Source organism: Mugil cephalus, chromosome 17, assembly GCF_022458985.1.
Source record: "Mugil cephalus isolate CIBA_MC_2020 chromosome 17, CIBA_Mcephalus_1.1, whole genome shotgun sequence".
NCBI lineage: Eukaryota > Metazoa > Chordata > Actinopteri > Mugiliformes > Mugilidae > Mugil > Mugil cephalus.
Window position 1 is genome coordinate 16055696 of NC_061786.1, and position 20464 is coordinate 16076159.

Consider the following 20464-nt stretch of genomic DNA (forward strand, 5'->3'; position numbering starts at 1 on the left):
ATTCAGATGGGACAAAAAAGAAGGCTTTGGAGAAGGAGAAAGCGGAGGAGGAAGAAAGGAGAAGTGGCTGAAATGAAACAGCATAAATTCCCATCCATTTCAGCACTGGACATCTCCACAGACAGCACTAGGGCAATATAAATAGATCCCCTACTTTAGAGGCCCAGTCAACACTCCAAAAAAGTACTTTATGTGCCCGGAGCGGCCGTTGCCCCTCGGGAACAGACACGCAGGTATCTGATGGCACCTGATAACCATCTTCTCTCAGTTCCTCTCCGTTTGTTTTCTTAATTTAGGGAGCCTCCACGGTTCAGCGGCAACACCAGGGTGAGAAAAGTGAACGTTTTTCTCCCAGGTTCTCCTTCACAGCCATTCTTCTGAGCTAGACGGTGTAACCTCTGGGATCACGTCACCCCTGGCGCCGACCACCAGTCACAGAAATGGGCGGCATAAATTCTTCGCACTGCACTCTACGAGGGGGGCAAAAGTGCACGGCTGTAAGCCGCCCCCGCGAACGCACATGTGGCCGTTGCATACGTGGCCCACATCTGCCAGCCTGTTTCCATTGCAAGCGTTAAGTAGCCTTGTGGGGAGGCTGTAATACAGACTAATGCACCTGAGAGCCCTGAAATCTATAACCATCATCTACATCTCCCTGATATTACTGGAACCGTCTCTGTTACTGTTTCAGATAGGAATCTCCTGGGAGAGCTTTCTCCCCCTCCTCTGCTGGAGGGAGAGGTATGTAGAGAGAGAGAGAGGGAGAGAGAGAGAGTGCATGTGTGCATGAGGGCGAGATGCACCTCTCCATTTCCTCAAGGTGATTCACCTTAATGCACGCTGAAATCAATGTGAAATTGAACTGAAAATTGAACTTTCAGCTCTGTAATGCAGGAGACATGTTCTTATTAAATCTTTTCCTATAGCCATGAAACCGGCTGACTGATACTTAAACGATATTTGAATGTTTTCAACACCATGACACGTGTTGTCCTTGATGGAGACACGGTCATCGGTCAACTGGGGGCCCCCGCGGGCCCAACAAGGAGCTCCGTATAGCGCTCCTGTTTAGGGGCACAATCAGCTCAGCAGCAGCCACCTAACAGGCCCACGTAGGAAGCTAAATTCGAAGTAGTTGGTGGTGGTGGTGATGGTGATAGGGGGTCTCCGTTGCTCTCAATCTCGGCGGCATCTGTTGCGCCCACTCCCTCCATTTGGCAGGACAGGTGTTTGGATGCGGGCGGCGCAAACTCCCAGGTCTCCCTGTCATCTCCGCTGCCCCCCCTCCACCATCCGCCCTCCCTCCCTAATAAAAGTCGCCACAGTTTTCCCCCACTGGCTCTGCGTGCGCGCGTGTGCGCGACGAAAGCCAGCTGGCACGAGTCTCCATGGTAACACGCACACGGTTTCACGAAATCCGCCGCCGCTTGAGGGCAAAAGGAGAGATGAATAAACTAATGAGATTATAAATTATTGTCGGTATAGCTGAACAGTCCGGGTGTTTTAGTTTTTTTTTTATCTCCCCCCCCCTCCACCTCACTCTCTCTCAGGCTGCACACGAGGGCAACGTGAGGAGAAAGTTTATGACGGAGGGGGGGCCCGTTTGTCTGTGACTCCGTTGTGCCTTCTGTAATCTGTTTGATGATGGGGAAGTGAACCGGCTCCACCGGCGAGGAGGAACCCACCCTGCGCGCTTCATACGTAGCCTACAAACTAGCAACTGCGCGCCACCTTTTCTTGCACGGTTTTATTCCAGCGGCCGCGTCCCCGCTCCTCCTCCTCCTCCTCTTCCTCCTCATCCTCCTCCTGTGTGCATTGTGCCCAGTTGTGTTGTGAGGTGTAGATGGGATCCTCCACCCTCACGCAGGCTCCAACTCCGCGCGTTGTCCGCCCGCTCAGCGGTCCAGTGCCGCAGCTCCCACGGGCTGCGCTGTGGAGAAGCGAACCTGCATCCTAAAGCCAAGCGGTTTTCTTTTTCTTTTTTTCTTTTTTATCCTCCACCTCATTGCAGTCTTATCACGTCCCCCCCCTTTGCTCTGGTCCCCCCTCCCTCCCCATCCGCCTCGGTCGCTACAGGAGAGGAGAGGAGAGGAGAGGAGAGAGAGAGAAAGAGAGAGAGAGGGGGGAGAAGAGTGCGGCTGAATGTGAACGACATGTCGACAGTCAGCCTCTAAAGTGTTTTCTCGGTCGTTCCCTAATTCTTTGGCGGCGGACTGAGTGAGTATTACCCGCATCCCTGCTCTGCTTAACGTCGCTGTGTGGATCAGAGAAGGCTGGTGGGGAGGCACAGACAATGAGGAATGCAATTGGATTACTCTGCCAAGGATTTTCATACATAGCCTGGTAAATGTCTTAATAGGTCCTGTTAATGACTAGGCTGTTTAATTGCTCATGCTTTAATTCTGCTAACTATTACAGTGTGTGCTGTAATGTTCGGGGCTAATTGATTTTCTTGGAGGGGCTGCGAGCCATCCAGGCTGATAGCCCCATACATTTTATCAGTGATGATGCTGCTGCTGCTGCTGCTGCTGCTCCTCGCCTGATAGTGCGGGTCTGTGCTGGGAGCAGGGGCCCATGTAAAAGCCGAAAGCTCGAGGAGAGTGTTTGTTTCTGACGGGCAGAGAGGACGGAGGCACTGGAATTATGTGACATGAATAATACGGCGAGGAATAAGCGGTGACCGTCATCTGTGGTTCGCTTGCGTCAGTGTGCAGGTCTAGAGGAGAGAGGAGGGAGAAAAGGAGAAGAGAGAGGGGGAAAAAAAAAAGAGAAAAGTCAGAGAGACTCGAGAAAGACAGGGAGGGAAGCCACACCTGTGTCAGGCCTGGACATGAAGACCGAGACAGATAGACAGTGAGAGTTTTCTGCTGTGCTGTCATCGGTCATTAAGTCCGTTCGTTCCTTGTCACCATAATGATGCAGAGCTATGCCGACTGCTGACTAGTCCACTTGGCTGATTGGGGGGAAAGAGGCTTGAGTGTCGACTGTGTTTCTTCTCATTAAGCAGAGATGGCCATCCGACAAAGCAGAATCTAACAGGAGGGCTCCCAGTGGTCTATCTGGACTTAGTATTGATCTTCTTGAGATAGAGGGGCTCCGGCCCGGTGATAAACAATGCATTTCTAGGATGAAAACCTACTGGGACTCTGAATGGATCTTATTTAGTGTTGTTTAACCTTTTTTTTTTTCAGACACCGTCTTAGCCCAGCTTGCCCAGTGATTTGCAAGCCCCCTAAACACCTTCACACATTTTTCCCCTCTCATGCATCCTAGAGAAATCCTCACAATCTCTTTAGATTGACCAACAAGTATTGCAGCATTACCAAGGTTTGTTATGAAACCTCACGCTCACCTCCACGTGTCTCCCTACCTGTTTCTGTACTTGGCAGCCTTTAAAAGCGTACTTTTTGGATATACTGTGACCTTTCCCCACATTGTTTTATATTTTTCTTAACACTCACACACACACACAAGCATGAAACTTGGCTCCGGCGCTGCTGCTTCTCTGGGAGGCGGGCGTACATTGTGTGCAGGGCGAGAGGAGGCCTTTGATGTAATCAATATCAGATTTCAGCTGTTTCACTGTGAGCTCTCATCCTGAGTGGCAGCCTTGACTGACTTCTTACTGCTTATGCAATCCCACTCCTCGCCCATTTCCTCGTCCTTTGTACCTACTCTCTGCCCATTACTCTTCCTTTAATGGTCTGTCTTCCCTCTACCCCGTTCCCTCACCTTGTTCCCATTTTTCCTTCTCCTCCTCCTCCTCCTCCTCCTCCTCTTCTCGTTTCCACCTCTCCCTTCACCCCCCCCCCCCCCGTCATAATCATCTCTGTGATTGCTCTTCCTCTCCCGGGCCGTGATGTTTTCACCGCTGCCTCCTTGTCGAACTCGCTGATGCTAGATTATTGCTGTGTGATTACAGCTACCATACCATCATGATCATTATTGCATTTCGCATGGCAGTGTTCAACACTGTGTGAGCAGATCGAGATGCCTTATCCAATTTAGATCTCATTAAAGCTTGAGAGGAAATATCCCCATGCAAGGCTCACAATCTCAGCTGTTTTTGTTTATGGTCTTTTTTTTTGTTGTTTTTTTATTATTGTGCCAGGGACTCATTCGGTGTGTTATTACAGTGCCATCATCATCAGCATCATCATCATCATCATCATCACCATCATCACCACTATCCCCACCACCATCGTCTCATGTTGCTGCCAGCCGTTCCTCTGCCTCCCCGTCAGCCCTCTTTTGAGCATGTTGAAGAGTTCTGATTTGCGGCGACGCTTTTCACTCCACTGTCATTATCACAATAACGATTGTGACAGGGCTCGATGGCTGTTGATAACCTAGCGTATTTTTTGCTGATTGATAATACGGGGTGCTTCACGCGCCTCGTCCTTCTGTTCTCTTGATTGCCATTCATCTTATTAAATGGAGCAGTTCATTAGACAGAAGCATTATGAATCTGATTTGCATTTTACCCATATTCATATCGCATACATTACAACAACACATGCGTGGCATTTCAGCTTCACCGGGCATCCGAGAATACAGATGAATATATTCATTCCCTCCTTTTTCCCGCACCCCCCCTCCCCTCCACTTGTCCAAAAAGCCACTCTGAAAATGATAAAATGCAATTCACAGGTGAACTTGCCCACGTGTGCGCGCCTTTGTTTTGCATTTTCAATGTCAGTATTTAAATTTTTAATTCGGCATTGCAGCAGCTGAGAGATTGTCAAGCTTGTTGTTTTCGAAGCAATCTGTCCCTGTGTAAACCCTCTCTATATAAAGACCTTGTTTTTTTTCCTGGGTTGACTACATTACAGCTTACACATGTTTACCGCCATGGTTCAGCTCATATCGCACCACTCTATATCCCCCAGTTGGCCTATACATCATTATTCTACTGTAATGTAGTTCTTTCGTCTGTGTGATTTAGCGTTTGTTTTCTGACTGCTTTAGCATGCTTGTGATGTCTCATCAATCTGATTCATCCTGAACTGACTTCCCTGGCTGTTTGCCCTCTTTTAACTGTGTGTGTGTCGGGTGTGTGTGTGTGTTCTTGTCTGACTGTGTGCATGTTTGCGCCTTGTCGTGCAGTGCGGTTGAAGGGCCGATGCCGGGCTGTAGCCCCAGGCTGTTGAGCTGAGAGGGAGAACAGGAGGATGCAGTGGGTCACTCTGGCAGTGGCCCTGGGGTGTGTGTGTCTGTCCCAGGCCTCGCACACCCCCACCCCCACCCCCACCTCCACACACACCCCTCTGGTGGACAACTCCGAGGAGGAAGTGGACGAGCCGTGCTTCGAGCCGTGCACGTGCGAGGTCAAAGAAGGCGTGCTGCACGTGCACTGCGATGGGCGGGGCTTCACCAATGTCAGCCAGGTATCACTCTCCTTCATGCGTGCGCGTGGCTGTGCACGCGGAGCTGCACTGCACTTCTTATAATGCAGCACTCTAATATCCTGTCTGTAATGTGGCTTACGGGTGTTTCTAACTGTTAAATTCATGTAATTAATAAGATAACTAATCAGACCTCTAATTAATCATTCAGGTGTCACAGTCGTGGGTCCGCCCTTTCAAACTCAACCTCCAGAGGAACTCTCTGAGGCGTCTCTATAGCAACGGGTTTCAGCACCTTGGCAACGCAGTGTCTATAAACCTTGGCAACAATGCACTCCAGGACATCCGAGTGGGAGCCTTCAACGGGCTGGCCAAACTGAGACGTCTGTACCTCCACGAGAACAAGCTGGAGGTCTTCAGAAACGACACCTTCGCCGGCTTAGAGGCCCTGGAATACCTCCAGGTAGTCTTGAGGGAACAATCCATGTTGATTATCCACCATTGACACAATTATTGACGAATTTGGCTTAGAATTTGGAGATTACAATAGGAAGCGGTGACAGAAATAGTCGATAGCTAGCAGGTGGTCTGGCTGAGTCTCCCGAACCCTCTGTGCATTTTTCACGCAGAGACTGCCTGAGCTTTCAGATCTGTCTATTTTCCAATTCCAGCAATTACACGTTCATCACATTTTCTCTCTCCTACCTGCAGGCTGACTACAACGTGATCAAACGAATTGACAGCGGTGCTCTGAGGTTCCTCTACAAGCTCCGGGTTCTCATCCTGAATGACAACCTGATCCCCGTCTTGCCTGCTCATCTGTTCAGGTTAGAATCTGATTATCTCTTTTCGCTAAGCTTTTGAATTATGCCAGGCCTGATCCGTAGAAATACAGACACAAATATGACTGCACTTTTGAGTTAGTGGCACTCTATTTCTCATAGCAAAAAAATAAAATAAAAAATGTGATCATCTGTTACAAAGCACATATCTTTGCAGTGGAATGTTTGTAGCTTTATTTTCTCTTACTATCAGATTGTCCTTTCGTCTAACCGCCTCCTCTTCCTTCAACTCCCCCTCCACCACTAGATCTGTGTCTCTGACTCATCTGGACCTGCGGGGAAACCGTCTGAAGAGCCTGGCATATGCTGGGACCCTGGAGTACGTTGGCCGCTCCCTGATGGAGCTACAGCTGGAGGAGAATCCCTGGAACTGTGGCTGCGAGGCAGTGCAGCTCCAGCAGTGGCTGGGTCAGATTCCCTACACGGCTGTAGTCGGGGATGTTACCTGTGAATATCCCTTCCACCTTCACGGCAAGGACCTGAGGGAAATCCCCCGCAAAGAGCTGTGTGCTGACCTTCCGGATAAAGATCTGCAAGGAGAGGGGGGTGGTCCATCAGCAGGATCACAGCCCCAGCATTTGCCTCCTAACTCTAAACCCAACTCCCATCCTGGCCGAGTCAGGCCGACGAAGCCCTCCTCTATGGTGCACGGCTCCCGCCAGAACACTCATACTTCTTCCACTTCGTCGTCCTCTTCCTCAGCGGAGCGCAAAGACCGGGAGAGGCACCCAAGGCCGACTAAAAGGCCTCGACCATCCAGGATATCCCCCACACCTCGCAGTCTGATGCCCAACCAGAATCCCCCCGTGGCCGGTTACCAAACACGACCCCCCATCCCTATCATCTGTCCCCTGGGCTGCACTTGCAACCTGCACATCACGGACCTGGGCCTCACCGTCAACTGCAAAGAGAGCGGCTTCCTCAACGTGTCTCAGCTCACGCCTCGGCCTCTCAACGGCCGCAAGCTCTACCTGAGCGGAAATCTAATCCAGAGGATCTACCGCACAGACTTCTGGAATTTCTCCAGCCTTGACTTGCTTCACCTGGGGAACAACCGCATCTCGTACCTCCAGGAAGGCGCCTTTTCCAGCCTGACTAGCCTGAGGAGCCTCTATCTGAACGGGAACAACCTGGAGAGACTTAGCCCTCACATGTTTCTGGGGCTGCAGAACCTAAGGTAGGATGCTTTTCGCGTTGGATCCCTCGCAGCTTTTCAAGCACATCCACTTTGCTGCACTTCAGACCAAAACTCATAAACCAGAGCCACATGTCGGCTCTTGTATTTATGGAATTCTTTATAAGTATATGGAAATAAATCCCACTGTAGCAGTGGCATAGAACAGAGAAGAACATTTTGATTACCATTATGCTGGAGTTTGATTGAAATGAGAGGTGCCCATTCTCTTCCAGGAGTGTCATTTGTTAGTCACGCTGCCTGATGGCATGCTCCAGTTGAGGTGTGAGCCCGGCGTGAGTGACAACGTGAAAATTAATGTTGTTTTTTTTTTTGCATTTGCATACAGAGGTGTTGATAAGACGATGAGACGTCTGGCTGATACCAAGAATGTTTTTGGAAGAGGGCTCATAATCGAAACGCGAGTGATGCACATGTGTATCATTGTCAGATTAAGCTTAATAAGGCAAGCTCAAATAAGGCATAGCTACAGTCTGTAATTGTATTTATTCAGCAAATTAAACATTGATAAAGACGAGACAGCAGCGTTCATGCTGTGCTATCTAAAGAGGGTTTGTGTCATAATACCTTCATTTTCATAACGTCACTTAGCTTTAGTTTTCAGCTCGGTGTTTCAATACGGGATTCAAACCTATTAATATGACTATTAATCAATACTAAAGATCCTCTCTGGACATGCAAAACGTCTACCTCTTAACCTCTCGTTAGCCTTTGTTAGTGACTTAATGTTTAAAGGGTGCAAGTAATTTAAACCAGATCTATTGCTTCTTCTACCAGTGGAAGTAGATTAGGTGACTAGCATGCAGGAACTGCCTCCAGTTATACTTTCTATTATTAAAAAAAAGCTGTAATATGATAATCAGGCATGGCAAGGCCAGAAGTCTTCAGTGTAACATTATGCAATCTAATTTGATACTGATCAGTTCACAATTTGTGTACAGGGAATGATAAGATTCAATCACGTTTCTGCTGGTGACCGTGCAACATGAATATTCATTGAAGTAATTGTCATGCTGGGTTGCAGTAGAGCTATTTTACCTTCAAAATATTGCAAAAATAAATAGCTTTTTCATTATAAATGTGTGAAATCAGTGTGTGAAAATGCTTACCGTGTTCAAAGTTAAGTCTCGCTTTTTTATACAAGGCAGGCAAAGAGGTGTCCTCATTGGCCTTTGTGAAATTATTATTTTTGATGTATTTTTGTTTAGGTTGTTATATCGCAGTATGCTGAGATGCTTTGAGAGATTTAGCTGTAACGTAACAATGCCGCATTTACTTTTCCATTTCCCATTGTCCATTTCCAGTCTCTGCATTGAAACTCTGTGACCTCTCCTGTCCTGTTTCTAGATACCTATATTTTGAGTACAACGAGATCCACGACGTAGATCCAGGCACCTTTGACTCCATGCCATCCCTCCAGTTGTTGTTCCTCAACGCCAACCTGCTACGGAGCCTCCCCCTCGGTGTGTTCTCCAGAGTCAATCTGGCTCGCCTCAATCTAAGGAATAATCACCTTCTGCAGCTTCCTATGGAGGGCGTGTTGGAACACCTCACCGGCCTGGTGCAGGTTGGTGTAAACCTGTATTACTATGCTACTAACTGAATGATAGTAATGGTTTTAATGCAGCCTGAAAAAATATTCTAATCTGCTTACCTGTGTAAAGAGTCCCTTCTTATGAAATTCACAAATGGTTGCAGTGCAGAAAAAATGTCTCCCTGTTGATATACTAAAGAAAAATAATACTGCATGCATTCGACACATGCACACAAATCTTTAAAGGGAAGTACACTTTGTTCCCTGGAGTCATGTACTAAAATCCAATATCTGTTCGCTAAGTATGAAGCATGAAGCTAGCGCTGACAGCCGGTTAGCTTAATTTTACAGGGGAACAGGGGACACTAAGTAATGCCTCTACATTTCACTATTTAACAATATATTAAAGGTCCCCATGTCATAGCCCATTTTAACAAGTTAATTTAAGTCTCACATGTACCCAGAACATGTCTTTAAAGTTTCAGCTCAAAATACCTCAAAGATTGTTCACTCCACCACAACAATATACAAATATTCTTCAGCCCTGCTCTAAACGGGCTGTTTTTGTGTCCGTAGCTTTAAATGCAAATGAGTTAGTGCTGCCCCGCCCCTTTCTGGAAAGAGGATTGTGTCTTTCCAATTTGCAGAAGTGACACATTAGAACCAAGATACAGCAGCAAAACCACAACTCTTTTTGACACTCTTGCATTTGGTGGATCTCATCCGTGACACGTAAAATGTTCAATAGCCAGGAAAATGTGACTTTTATATAATATGTACCCTTTTAATTTGCTCAGAGTTTATTACTTAGCTGATCGCTGTGGTTTTAATGCAGGTGGATCCTTGACCTGTGTAAATGAGTCCAATACCTGGCACGAGCCCCTTTGGCAAATTTATGCCAAATAGAATACATTTTGTAGAGTGACAGTGGCAGGGTGGAAAAAAAATTATTGAGTTGAATCCCCCCCTGCCAATTTACTAAACAAAAATGTGCATAATTATACAGAGTGCATTTATTTAAAATGTCAGACGAGGAGATTAAAAGAACTAATAGTTTCCCAAGACACATTATATTATCACAGCTTGATGGAATAAATAGAACGAGTTGAAAATCTTGGTTTGAGCCATACCCGCATTTAAAACTTCTGGCAGCCCCCCTCATTTCCCGGCCTCTGGCACAGCTGCAGTTTCCTCAGTCATCTGCATCGTCTGTTGTTCTGAGAGCTCTGCCGTGGCGTGTGGGACCATTGTTGCGCCTCAGGTATTCTAATTGGAAAATTGCAATTGACTTGATTTGCATAAGTGGTCTTAATAAATCGGGAGCCAAACTAGAGAAAGCTGAACCCCTCAAGTTTTTAAGCATGGTTGTAATTAATGCACCTTTCAGTAAACAGACTGTATAAACTATTGTTGATTTTTTTTTTTTTTTTTTTTGCTGAAACTTGCCATTTCATCTTTATGTGCCTAGTTGCTGTAGGCTACAAAATGTGCCGATAAGTACAGAGCCCGAGGTATTACAATTATTATTCTTTTTTTCATCCTGCCTCCTCTCACTTCAGCAAATTTAGTGTACCGGGCTTTTCTTAGACAGCCGGCGTAGAATGAGGTAAGGTGGGTGTAGATTAGCCCGAATGTCATTGTGAATTTCTGTATTACTTCGCTCCGTGTGAAATTCCTGATCCTTGTGGTGTGGGTGAGGCCTGTTTGTGGAAGGACGACGGTGGTTTACGGCGATGGAGGAAACATGTGGCGGAAGTGTGTTAGGTCTTTGTGCTGTCATACACCACTGATGTCTGAGAGCATTCACCAAATTGAAGTACACAGTGAGCCATATTCATAAAGCCCAGCAGTATCACTATTGTAGCACTCAAAATCTGTGCCACTGTAATTGAATTCATTCATTTACCAGGGTTGTTATTACTCTGACAAAGCCACATTAGCGGTGCTCATGGTCTGCAGGAAATAATGTGACAATGATATCACCTGTTGACTTATTGCTGGCCTGTTTGAAGCTCAGGAAGTGGGATTTCTGGGCGCTGGCGTATGTTTTTGGAGCCAGGGTTTGCACAGTAAAATCAAAGGGTAATGCAAATGGCAGCAGGCTTTTGCTCACAGCCGCCTGTAACAAAAAAGCAGTCCATTTTTGATAATCATAAAGCAGCAGCATGTAAGGCTTAGAGTCATTGTCACTATCAAGAACAGGATTATACCGTTACACCCACTTGCATGCACTGATATGAAAAATACCGTGGAAAAAGAAACACTAGTTTGACATTAAAGAGATGGATTTTTTGTTCGTGTTTTCTTAACTAGAAACATTTATTGAGGCAAAAGAGCACCTGTGCCTTAAACAGATGAGAAAAATAATAATTAAATCAGGTTGTCTGAATCAGCATAGATGTCAGAAGTCTGTACAGCTGAGGAATACATTTGTCTTTCAGTAAATCCTATGTATCTGACACTTTCTTGTCGTTGCCAGCTGTAATGAAGAAAGTTGCCCATGGCCATTTTTCACCATATGCAATTAGAGGGAAAACCAATTCCTAGTCATGAAAATAATATTACATTAACAAACTATTCACCATGTGTAAATTGCAAATTATGCCTAACGCACATAGCTTCACCTGATGATCAGTTTTACCTGAGACGGTGTCGGTGCCTCATCAAACCAGTGTACTTGGTTTTAGAAACAATTTGTGCACGCAAATATTTGACGGTGAAATACAATTTTATTTGCTTTGTTCCAGCAACTAATATACACTACAGGCCTAATGTTTGGAAGCAACTTCAAGTTTCTGTTCACAATGCCCTTCTTAAATACCAACACGAGTTCCGTGTATTTTGGGATGTATTTACTGCATGATCCTCAATTTACCTTTAGGTGCACACTAATGTTACCAGACCATTGTTGAATAAATGTCAGCAAAAGAAAAGCTTTGTTTTAGGGTCGAGAAGATTTGCAAGAGTGCAACTTCAGTGCAAAAGTAAAAAAACAAAAAACAAATCACAGTTTGCATTATTCACTTTAACTCCTTGGCTTTTGAGAGTCTGCATACAAATATCCCTTGTGGAACGAATGCCTCGTATATGCCATGCTGATGTTAAAGTCACAGGAGGTTACTTTGAAGAAAGCAAAGTCTAAGCAAGAAAAACTATTTTGTTGCAAAGTGTACCGATGAAACTATGATCTTTCATGTACAAATTTGATCTTGCTTCCAAACTTTTGGCCTGTAGTGTATGTATGCTTAACATAAAGTAATAAACAGCAGCCAGCTAGATTATTTTTGCACCAGGAGACACAGCTCTGTCCAAAAGTAATAATAAATCCACCTACAGTAAAGCAGTATGTCCGTTAAAGATCCCGGTAGTGAGGCTGAGGTTAAAGGTCCCATATCATACACATTTTTAACAAGTTAATATAAGTCTCACGTGTTCCCAGAATGCGTCTTTCAAGTTTTCAGCTCAAAATACCTCACAGGTTCACAGGCCAACATGACCTTCGTACACCGGGATTTAGCTTTTTTCCAAACGGGCTGTTTCAGTGTCTGTAGCTTTAAAAGCAAATTAGCTGCAATTGCCACGCCCCTTTCATCGAAGAAGCCGTTGTCCCGGCGCCACGGGTAGCCTCAACCAGGCAGTGTTTGTCAAAGCTTGTTCAGAGATATTCTCTTTGATTGATGAAGATGGAAAGAAACAAGGGGATTGTGTATCTCTCTGGGGACGCGTAAAATTATGTTCAAAAAAACAGCTAAGTCATGATAAACACTGAGCTACTCTCTGGTTAAAAGCTTGCTGAAAGACGCTGGACGCTGCAGAAACAGCCATGGGTGCTGAGCTATTAGAAGAAGATGAGCTAGATGAGAGGATTGATACCACTTTCATATCCGTTATGTCCAATATTAGCGTACAGACGTTTAGCATTACTTAGCCTAATGTCTAGAAATGGGATAAACAGCTGTCCAAAGATCGCAACTGTAAAATGGCCATTTGATTGCTTTACGCTTCGGTTTCGCACGATTTAACCAAACAACATGTGAATATTTAAGTGACATTTACAGGTTTCCAGTTTATATGTGAGGCTAGGCCGTTCAGCTTTGTCTTCATATGTGGCGTAGAGATTCGACAGCGATACTAATCGTCTCATCAAACTGTCCGACGGAATGCAGGTTTTTAGCTGAGCTTAATAAAAAAAACTGTTTCAAGCTGACATAACTAATGAGAGACAAACACACACGGTGTTATCAGTGGTGCTGTGATCGCTATTAGTTTGCGAGAAAATAATTTAAGCGTATCAAAAAGATTCTAATCTGGGAAGTGATTCACAATTCTCCACCTCTAATTCTTACTGTTATCAGACATAACAGAAGAGTTTAACTGTTAAAGGTAATATTAGGGGTTATGTTGCGGTTAACGGCTGAACAGTAGGTGAGCAGGAACAATGTTAGCTTGATGAAAATTGATCCAATTTCTAACAGTTCACTGACAGGTAATAACACTAATAGCTGTTATTTTGAGTCGCCTGCGCGTCCTCTTTGTTAAATCCTCTCAGAGCCACAGCGAAATCAGTTCATGCAGTGATAACTATTTATATATCTTAAGATAAACCTGTGTTTCAGTTGAAATTGCACAGCACAGCAAAAAAAAAAAAAAAACTACCACAGACGTTTTAAGAATAAATGCAGCAGCTCAGTAAAGGATTTTAGCAGATTTAGAGTTTTCTAGCAAACTTAAAAAGAGACATGTATTATTTCTGGAGAAAAGACGGACTTGGTCTTAGTGGCTGCCCGTCTCAGTGTGTCTGATTTAACATTACACGCCAATAAAGCTGCTTTAAGTCACACCGCTGCACTGGAAGGTTCATTTTCTTTAAAAATAAATGGGAGAATTTTATTACTATGACGAGACGAGTAACCACTTGTACTTAATTATGTGTGGGGGTGGATAATGTGGCATGACATAATTAATGTGGGACTTATTATTTCTGAATTATTTCAGTATCAGTACACTTTGATACTTTCTAAATGTTAATGTGGTATAAAGTGAAAGGCCTATTGACCTAAAGATTGCAAATTCGTCCTCACTTTAACGTGCTGTAACGGATTTTTGATCAATTTATTACAGATATGAGATTAAGAATGTGAAATGTAGATTCATTTTTCTGCCGTGTTTAAAATGGAGACAAAACCTTTGATTGTAGAGTGTTTTTTATGTCTTGTGGAGCGTTTTCCTGCAGGTATCAGACATGCAAATAGTTATGGAGCACACTGAGAACACAAAACATCCAAAATATCTAACACAGCAACATTAAAAGTCAGTGTTTGTTTTCCACCAGAATAAAAGATCAAGGGATTCCTTCTGGGTTCGCCATGTTCAACTCATGTTCAGCAATCATACAGAGTAAGATGCCAATTTCTCCACTGACAGTAGACTCGGTGGACCAGAAAGTCTTGCTCTCTGCTCTTTGCTATTACCACCGCTGTCTCTCCACCAACATGAAACACAAACCACTGGATAGAACAAGTTCATGCCCCTTCTCGAGTGCTTGTTGAAGCCGCTCTGGGAAATATGGGAAATCGCTATCTGAGGTAGGAGCTTATGGTGGGGGCGGAGGGGGAAGCGTGAGTACACTATGAAAGTAAATTGAACACACTTCAAAAAAATTAAAAAAAAATCTCCAGGAATGCACTCAACATCATGAACTGACCTCGTCTAACGGTATAAGTGCGGGGTGAGTAAGTTGCTTTGACGTGATAGTTTGACTAACAACCAAAAACGTATTTCCTTTTCCTTTTGTTAGCGAGTGTTAATCAGAACACAATGGAACGCGCTCAGAAGGCTTGGCAAGCGAGAGACTCCCACCAAAATCCCTGCACCATAACTTCCAGAAACCTCCTCATATTGACAATGTTTCTCCAAACTAACCGGAGCAGTCCTAATGTCTGACAGGAAATTGCTGTGCGTGAAAGTGATCAGTTGGGAGACACTCGGCTCGCTGGGGACATTCAGAATTTGTCCCCTGACATGAATTTTTTATGGCGTTCAAGTCAAATTTTGTACAGTTATTGCTTAATCTTTGCTCTCCATCATAATGATAACAACCCACAGGAGCAAATACACGCTTCTGTGGCTAGGTAGTGACAATTCCTGTCAAACTGACTCCTTCATTTAAATCGAGCTCAATATGACTATGAGGATATCATCACAGGCGGAATCAAAACAATGAAAGTTGTGCTTGAAACCTCTTTTTATCGTTAGCACGCCGTATGTGATTTGTAAGTATAATTACTAGGTTGCTCGCAAAAAAAACCCAACAAAAACAAATGAATAAATATTATTCTCATGCACTCACGCTTTCCCTGCATCCAGCACCTGTCGGCCTAACCGAGGGTCTGTAATTTCCCGTCAGAGCAGACTTATGATTGACGAGTTGACAGCAAATCACACACTAGGTGACCAGGCGTATAAATTGTAAACAGCGTCGGATGTGTTGGACAGATGCTTGCAAAAGAGAAGGGGGATAAACCCCTCGGGATCCGCGTGAAAGCAAACAATAAAATGCTCCAAGAATTTCAACCAGATGTACGATTATGAAAGCTGCGAAACAGCAAAAGCGAGATGACATTTTGGTCGCGCGGCGATTATTTAAAATGCCGCTTTTCGCCTTTCCCGCTGCATCCCAGCCCAGATGTGTCACAGTAGCGCAGAAAGTTTTCGGAGCTGCACTTTTCTTTAATGCAGTTGTTTGAAAACTGCAACGGTGGGTTGTTTCTGCTCAGCCCCCTCCCCGGTCGCAATTATGCCGTTATGAAAGCCACACAAAGGCCCACAGTGGGCTAACTTCAATAAAGAGGAGGAGGACCCGGTTGTTCACGGGGAGCTAGCTGCGCCACGGCTCCCACAGCAGCAATGCTGAATCATCTTGAAAAGCATCCATCTCTTCTCCGCGAGCCAGGGAGATGGCCTAACCAAATTAGCATGACAACATTTGCGCGAGCTCCTTGGAAGTGTGACAGAGAGAACAGCAGCTTTCATTGCCAGTGTCATTGCTAAAGATACGGAACAGATTAGTTCTGCAGACAATGCAGCGCGATGTAAGTGATTCCCTTTGTGCATAATCTGCTTTAGTCTTTTCAAAGTGTGGCAAAGTGAATATTTCAGTTAGTTTTAGGACACACAATCGATAGCCTGCGACGAGAAAATTGGATTTACTTGCCATAGGATTATAGCACGGGGTAGAGTGGAATAAGCGCACCTCACCTCTTGTTAAAAACAAAGTGCTGTCATGCTCTTACACATTTGTCACAAAGAAAAAAAAAAAACTGTTGGGGAATTTTGCGAATAACCACTTGATTGTAAGTACGTGTGAGAATGGGTTTTGCCTACTGAGAATAAACGAGGCCTGTGCACAGCCATTCAGTAAATGTTAGGACTAATGTTTTGATAAGCCCATAATAGCATTATTTACAATAACCAGTGCTATTCATCACCTGTATATTAAAAATCACTTAGAGGAGAGTGTATTGTGTTACGAAAATTCTGTGAAACTAATTTTCCAACTGCTTTCCACGGTGTGATTCATGAATTTGCATTGCATGCCAGACCAGCAATTTGCGCGCTATTATACAATGTTATGCCTTTCTCCAGGTGGACCTACAGCAGAATCCATGGGAGTGCAACTGCGAGGCAGCCCCTCTGAAGCGCTGGCTGGAGGGCCTCAGCGCCGTGGTGGTGGTGGGAGAGGTGGTGTGCCATTCCCCGGAAAAGACCAAAGGCGTCGACCTGCGCTCCCTCTCCATGGAGCTGCTCTGCCCCGAGCTGGAGCCCCAGGAGGACCAGGAGCACGAGGAACAGACAGCCACCTCCACCGCCGCAGACGGCGGCGTATCAGTCAGCTACCCGGGCTCAGGGCTGGGACCCCCGATCCCCCCGGGGAAGGACTCAATCCCTCTGTCGGTGTTGGTGCTCAGCCTGCTGGTGTTGTTTGTCTCGGCGTTCTTCGCGGCGGCTGCGCTAATCGCCTACGCCCTCAGGAGGAGGGACAAGCTGCCGTTCCGCCGCCAGGGAGAGGTCGACTTGGCCGGCATCCAGATGGAATGCGGAATCTTCACCGAGCAGACGCACCACCACCACCACCACCACCATCACCACGGCCTCCCGGAGACGCCGCCTCTGCCGCTGCCCGAGCACAACCACGTCTACGACACGATCTTCCCCCCGGAGGCTGCTTCTAAAGGTCTCGACCCTGCAGCGGCAGCAGCTGCAGCAGCGGCCGCCGCACGCATGTGTAGCAACCCCATCTACAAAGAGGAGCAGGACGCGGCGGTGAAACAGCGCCCGCAGCAGCAGCAGCAGCAGCAGCAGCAGCAGCAGCAGACATTTGCAGCTTCATCGAAAGAGCCCGAAGGGGGATACTCTTCTGCAACAGAGAAGGATCGGGAGTGGTCCCTGGAGGTGTCCTCCTCACCCATCAACACTGTTGCAGGAGCCATGGGGCCGCTCGCCGGGCTCCACGGCAACGGCATCCTGTGCCCCACAGTCATCGACAGCCAAGGGCCAACTCCTAAGGTCGAGCTGGTGGACTGCCTCTTCAGACTTCCCACTCCTGAGTTCCGAGATCTTCCGGACAGGTACGGGAGGCCGCCACCCCGCTACCCCCACCCACAGGACTCCAAGCAGGACGCAAGACCTGACCAAACTCTCGTAGTCACCACTGCCAGCTCCACAGCGGGCGGCGGCAGTCAGGACGAGCAGGGAGCAGGAGAGCAGAGGGCCGCACTGAGGACCACACCGGACTACATGGAGGTGCTGGATGGCTCCTACCAGTTTTAACACTCCTCCGCTTCCTTCCCCTTCCTCTGCCTCCTCTCCCCGCTGCCCCTCTTCTCCTCCTGTCTCCTCATCATCTCCCTCTCTGGCGGTGAATCATCCAGTAACAATGACTCCTGTACAGAGGTTGGCATGGCTTTGAGAGGAGCCTGTGGGGGAGCGGGACTACACTACACACTATGTTTATTCCTGGATAACAAGCTGAGGTCAGTTTTTGTATTTTCCCCACTCCTGGCATATAGGTTGGTGTTTGGCAAGGATTAGCTGATCCCAGATCTCCGCCTGGAGGCAAAACTTCAGCTGCAGCTACTACGTTATTTCCCTCTCCACAGTCATAAAATACCAAGGCTCGGTTCTTTTTTTTTTTTTTTTTTCCCACTCGGCGCCACAATTAGCGGGAGACAGCGCGGTGGTAGCGGCGGTAGGCGTTAATGTTCGTGCTACCACTCTCGAAAGACCTGCGTGGAGGTGAAACACACCAGCTGCTCATTGCAACATCAAACACGGAGTCATAAACTGGGACAGCCGGAAGGTGTGGAGCGAGCTGGAGCGAGCGATGGAGAAACGAGAGGGGCGAAGCGGGAAGAGAAATAACCGAAAAAAACAGCCAAGTGCCTTAGTAATGAACAGCCAGCAGTGTGGTCAATGCTTATTTTTCTATGAATACAGATCTATTTATCTAAACAAAGAGGTTTGACTACCAATGGATGGGACGCTGATGGACGACTGAGACTAAAACCAATCAAAAAACAACCCGCCGAATAATTGCATTCCCTGGATGAGCCAAAAATAATAATATACCCAGTCAATATTGGAGTTGTTTGTATGCAGTTCTGTTCATTTTCATCATGCCATCCAGTTAATTTAATTTGCTCGTCCAGCTACCCAGGAACAGTTTGTTTCTGTGTGAATTCATAAAAAAGGTTCTGGTTTTATATGGAAGACAGGATACAGTTTTTTTTTTTTTTTTCATCATCTAAGACACAACAACGGAAGGCCGATTACCAGAAGGACATCGTGGCAATGGATGCATTTTGGATTTCTTACTTAGCCAGACTTAATGGGGCCGCAAGGACCTCTACTCCACATTTTCTTTCGCTGGACAACGGCAGAGAGGTTATTGATTTTAAAGTATTTTCAGTGGAAAATTGAACGGCAAAAAGAAAAAAAAAGGAACAGTGGACTAAAAATCCAGGACGTGAAGGCATTTTGTTTTGTCAAAATAAAAAAAAGAAAAAAGAAAAAAAAAGACAGACACTTCTATCAACTATCAATTATTATCTTTTACGGAGGTACCTTTTTATGCTTTCATCTCCTACCAATAGTAGAGGCAGTTGTGAATATATTTATTCTTAGTTTTTGCGTGTCGAAGCTCTCCTGTAAGGGATCATGTTATATTAATGTATAGGATGATTCTGCATCTGGTTCAGCCTTCTTACCGCCGACCCACGAAATACAATAAAGGGTGCTACATTAAAAGAAAAAAAAAAACTGAAAAAAACTAAGCGACTGCTATGTGACACGCACGCACACATTCCCTGACCCCGGCGAATGCACACTCATGCTCTCCATTGACTTAATAGTGTATGAAAGAAAGCGGTTTTGAAGTATGGATCTTTTAAGATTGTCCACGCCGAAAGGATCAGATGAGAGCTGAGTAAAGCTGAGCGCCTGCAGCGTTCCTCGCGTGCTAAAAGGTGGAGATAGAAGCTAATAGTGTGGAATCTGCCGCATTAATGGTATAAAATCAATGCAATCTATTTGTGAAATAAGGACATGAGAGTCTGGTGGCCCCGGGGGCCGAGGTCGTGAATTGCTCCATCTCTCTCCGGCTAGTGTCTCTTTTGTAATGATCTTCCCTCCCTCCTCGGCTTTCATCTCTCCATCTGATTCGTTCCCCTCTCGCCCTTTCCTTGCCTCCTCATTCCTCTGCTCTCCTCACCTTTTTTCTTTTGTTCTTTCCACTCTCCCAGGACCAGACACGCGGGAGGGGGGATGCTGTTCTATATGCTGCTCGACACACACACAGGTAGCTCACGCTCAAGTGTGTGGTGTTGTTTTTTTTTTTTTTGGTTTCTTTCTGCTGTGCTCCTTCCATCCCACCGCGATGAGTGCACTTCTCAAGACGCCTCCCCCCCTCTCGGCGTTCAGAAGTCCGTTGCGCAGATAATCGCCCCGTGGGTGCGTTTGTGCGTGTGTGCGCACACACGCGGGACCCGTGTGTACATTCGTAGGGGTGTGCCTTTAGTTTGTAGGTGTTTAAGATAGTGTGTGAACCTGGGTTTTTGTGCAGCGGGCTGAGCGTGCACGCCTATGTCTGTCTGTTTGTGTGCTTGTGTGTGTCTCTGTGTGTGTGTGTGTGTGTGTGTGTGTGTGTCGGAGAGAGCGGCACAGCCTCAGTCCACCCTTAATCCTCTAAGCTGTGTAGTTCACTCATGCCACATCAGCCCCATTGTGTCTACAGACAAAGAAGCCCAGTTAAAACTAAATGCCAGTTAAAGCAACAAACGACTAATTATAGCATCATTCTCCGAGTCCTATTCACTCCCTTTCTCTCACTTTTTACGCTTCCCTCTCACTTCCTCACCAATGAACGCGGATTTTCTTGCCACACTTTCTGCTCTGGCCTGATTCCAGCTGTGTGTGTGTGTGTTTGTCTGTGTGTACCCTGCACTTGTGTTTCCCCGTACGCGCGTGTATTGTACGCGTCTGTGTGTTTGAC

The 20464-nt window shown here is 46.1% G+C and overlaps 1 protein-coding gene across 2 annotated transcripts; it reads left to right on the forward strand.

Annotated features, from left to right (window-relative positions):
• The first annotated feature begins 1476 nt into the window (after positions 1 to 1476).
• Positions 1477 to 18712, forward strand: LOC125024222 (SLIT and NTRK-like protein 3). Of its 2 annotated transcripts, none has more exons than XM_047611961.1 (7): positions 1477 to 2343; positions 5107 to 5387; positions 5557 to 5808; positions 6057 to 6172; positions 6435 to 7364; positions 8730 to 8949; positions 16561 to 18712. In XM_047611961.1, the coding sequence occupies exons 2-7, from the start codon at positions 5172 to 5174 to the stop codon at positions 17743 to 17745; spliced, it is 2919 nt and encodes a 972-aa protein (XP_047467917.1). In that variant the 5' UTR covers positions 1477 to 2343; positions 5107 to 5171; the 3' UTR covers positions 17746 to 18712. The 2 variants fall into 2 exon arrangements, with proteins under 2 accessions (XP_047467917.1, XP_047467916.1); XM_047611960.1 differs by having other exon boundaries at positions 1477 to 2217.
• The last annotated feature ends 1752 nt before the right edge of the window (positions 18713 to 20464 follow it).

What these genes read in the sequence shown, in the direction of transcription:
- LOC125024222 (XM_047611961.1), top strand. Translation starts at nt 5,172, where the DNA reads ATGCAGTGGGTCACTCTGGCAGTGGCCCTGGGGTGTGTGTGTCTGTCC. An exon ending in AGGCCCTGGAATACCTCCAG is followed by an intron (nt 5,809 to 6,056) that starts GTAGTCTTGAGG and finishes TCCTACCTGCAG; the next exon opens with GCTGACTACAACGTGATCAA. An exon ending in TTGCCTGCTCATCTGTTCAG is followed by an intron (nt 6,173 to 6,434) that starts GTTAGAATCTGA and finishes CTCCACCACTAG; the next exon opens with ATCTGTGTCTCTGACTCATC.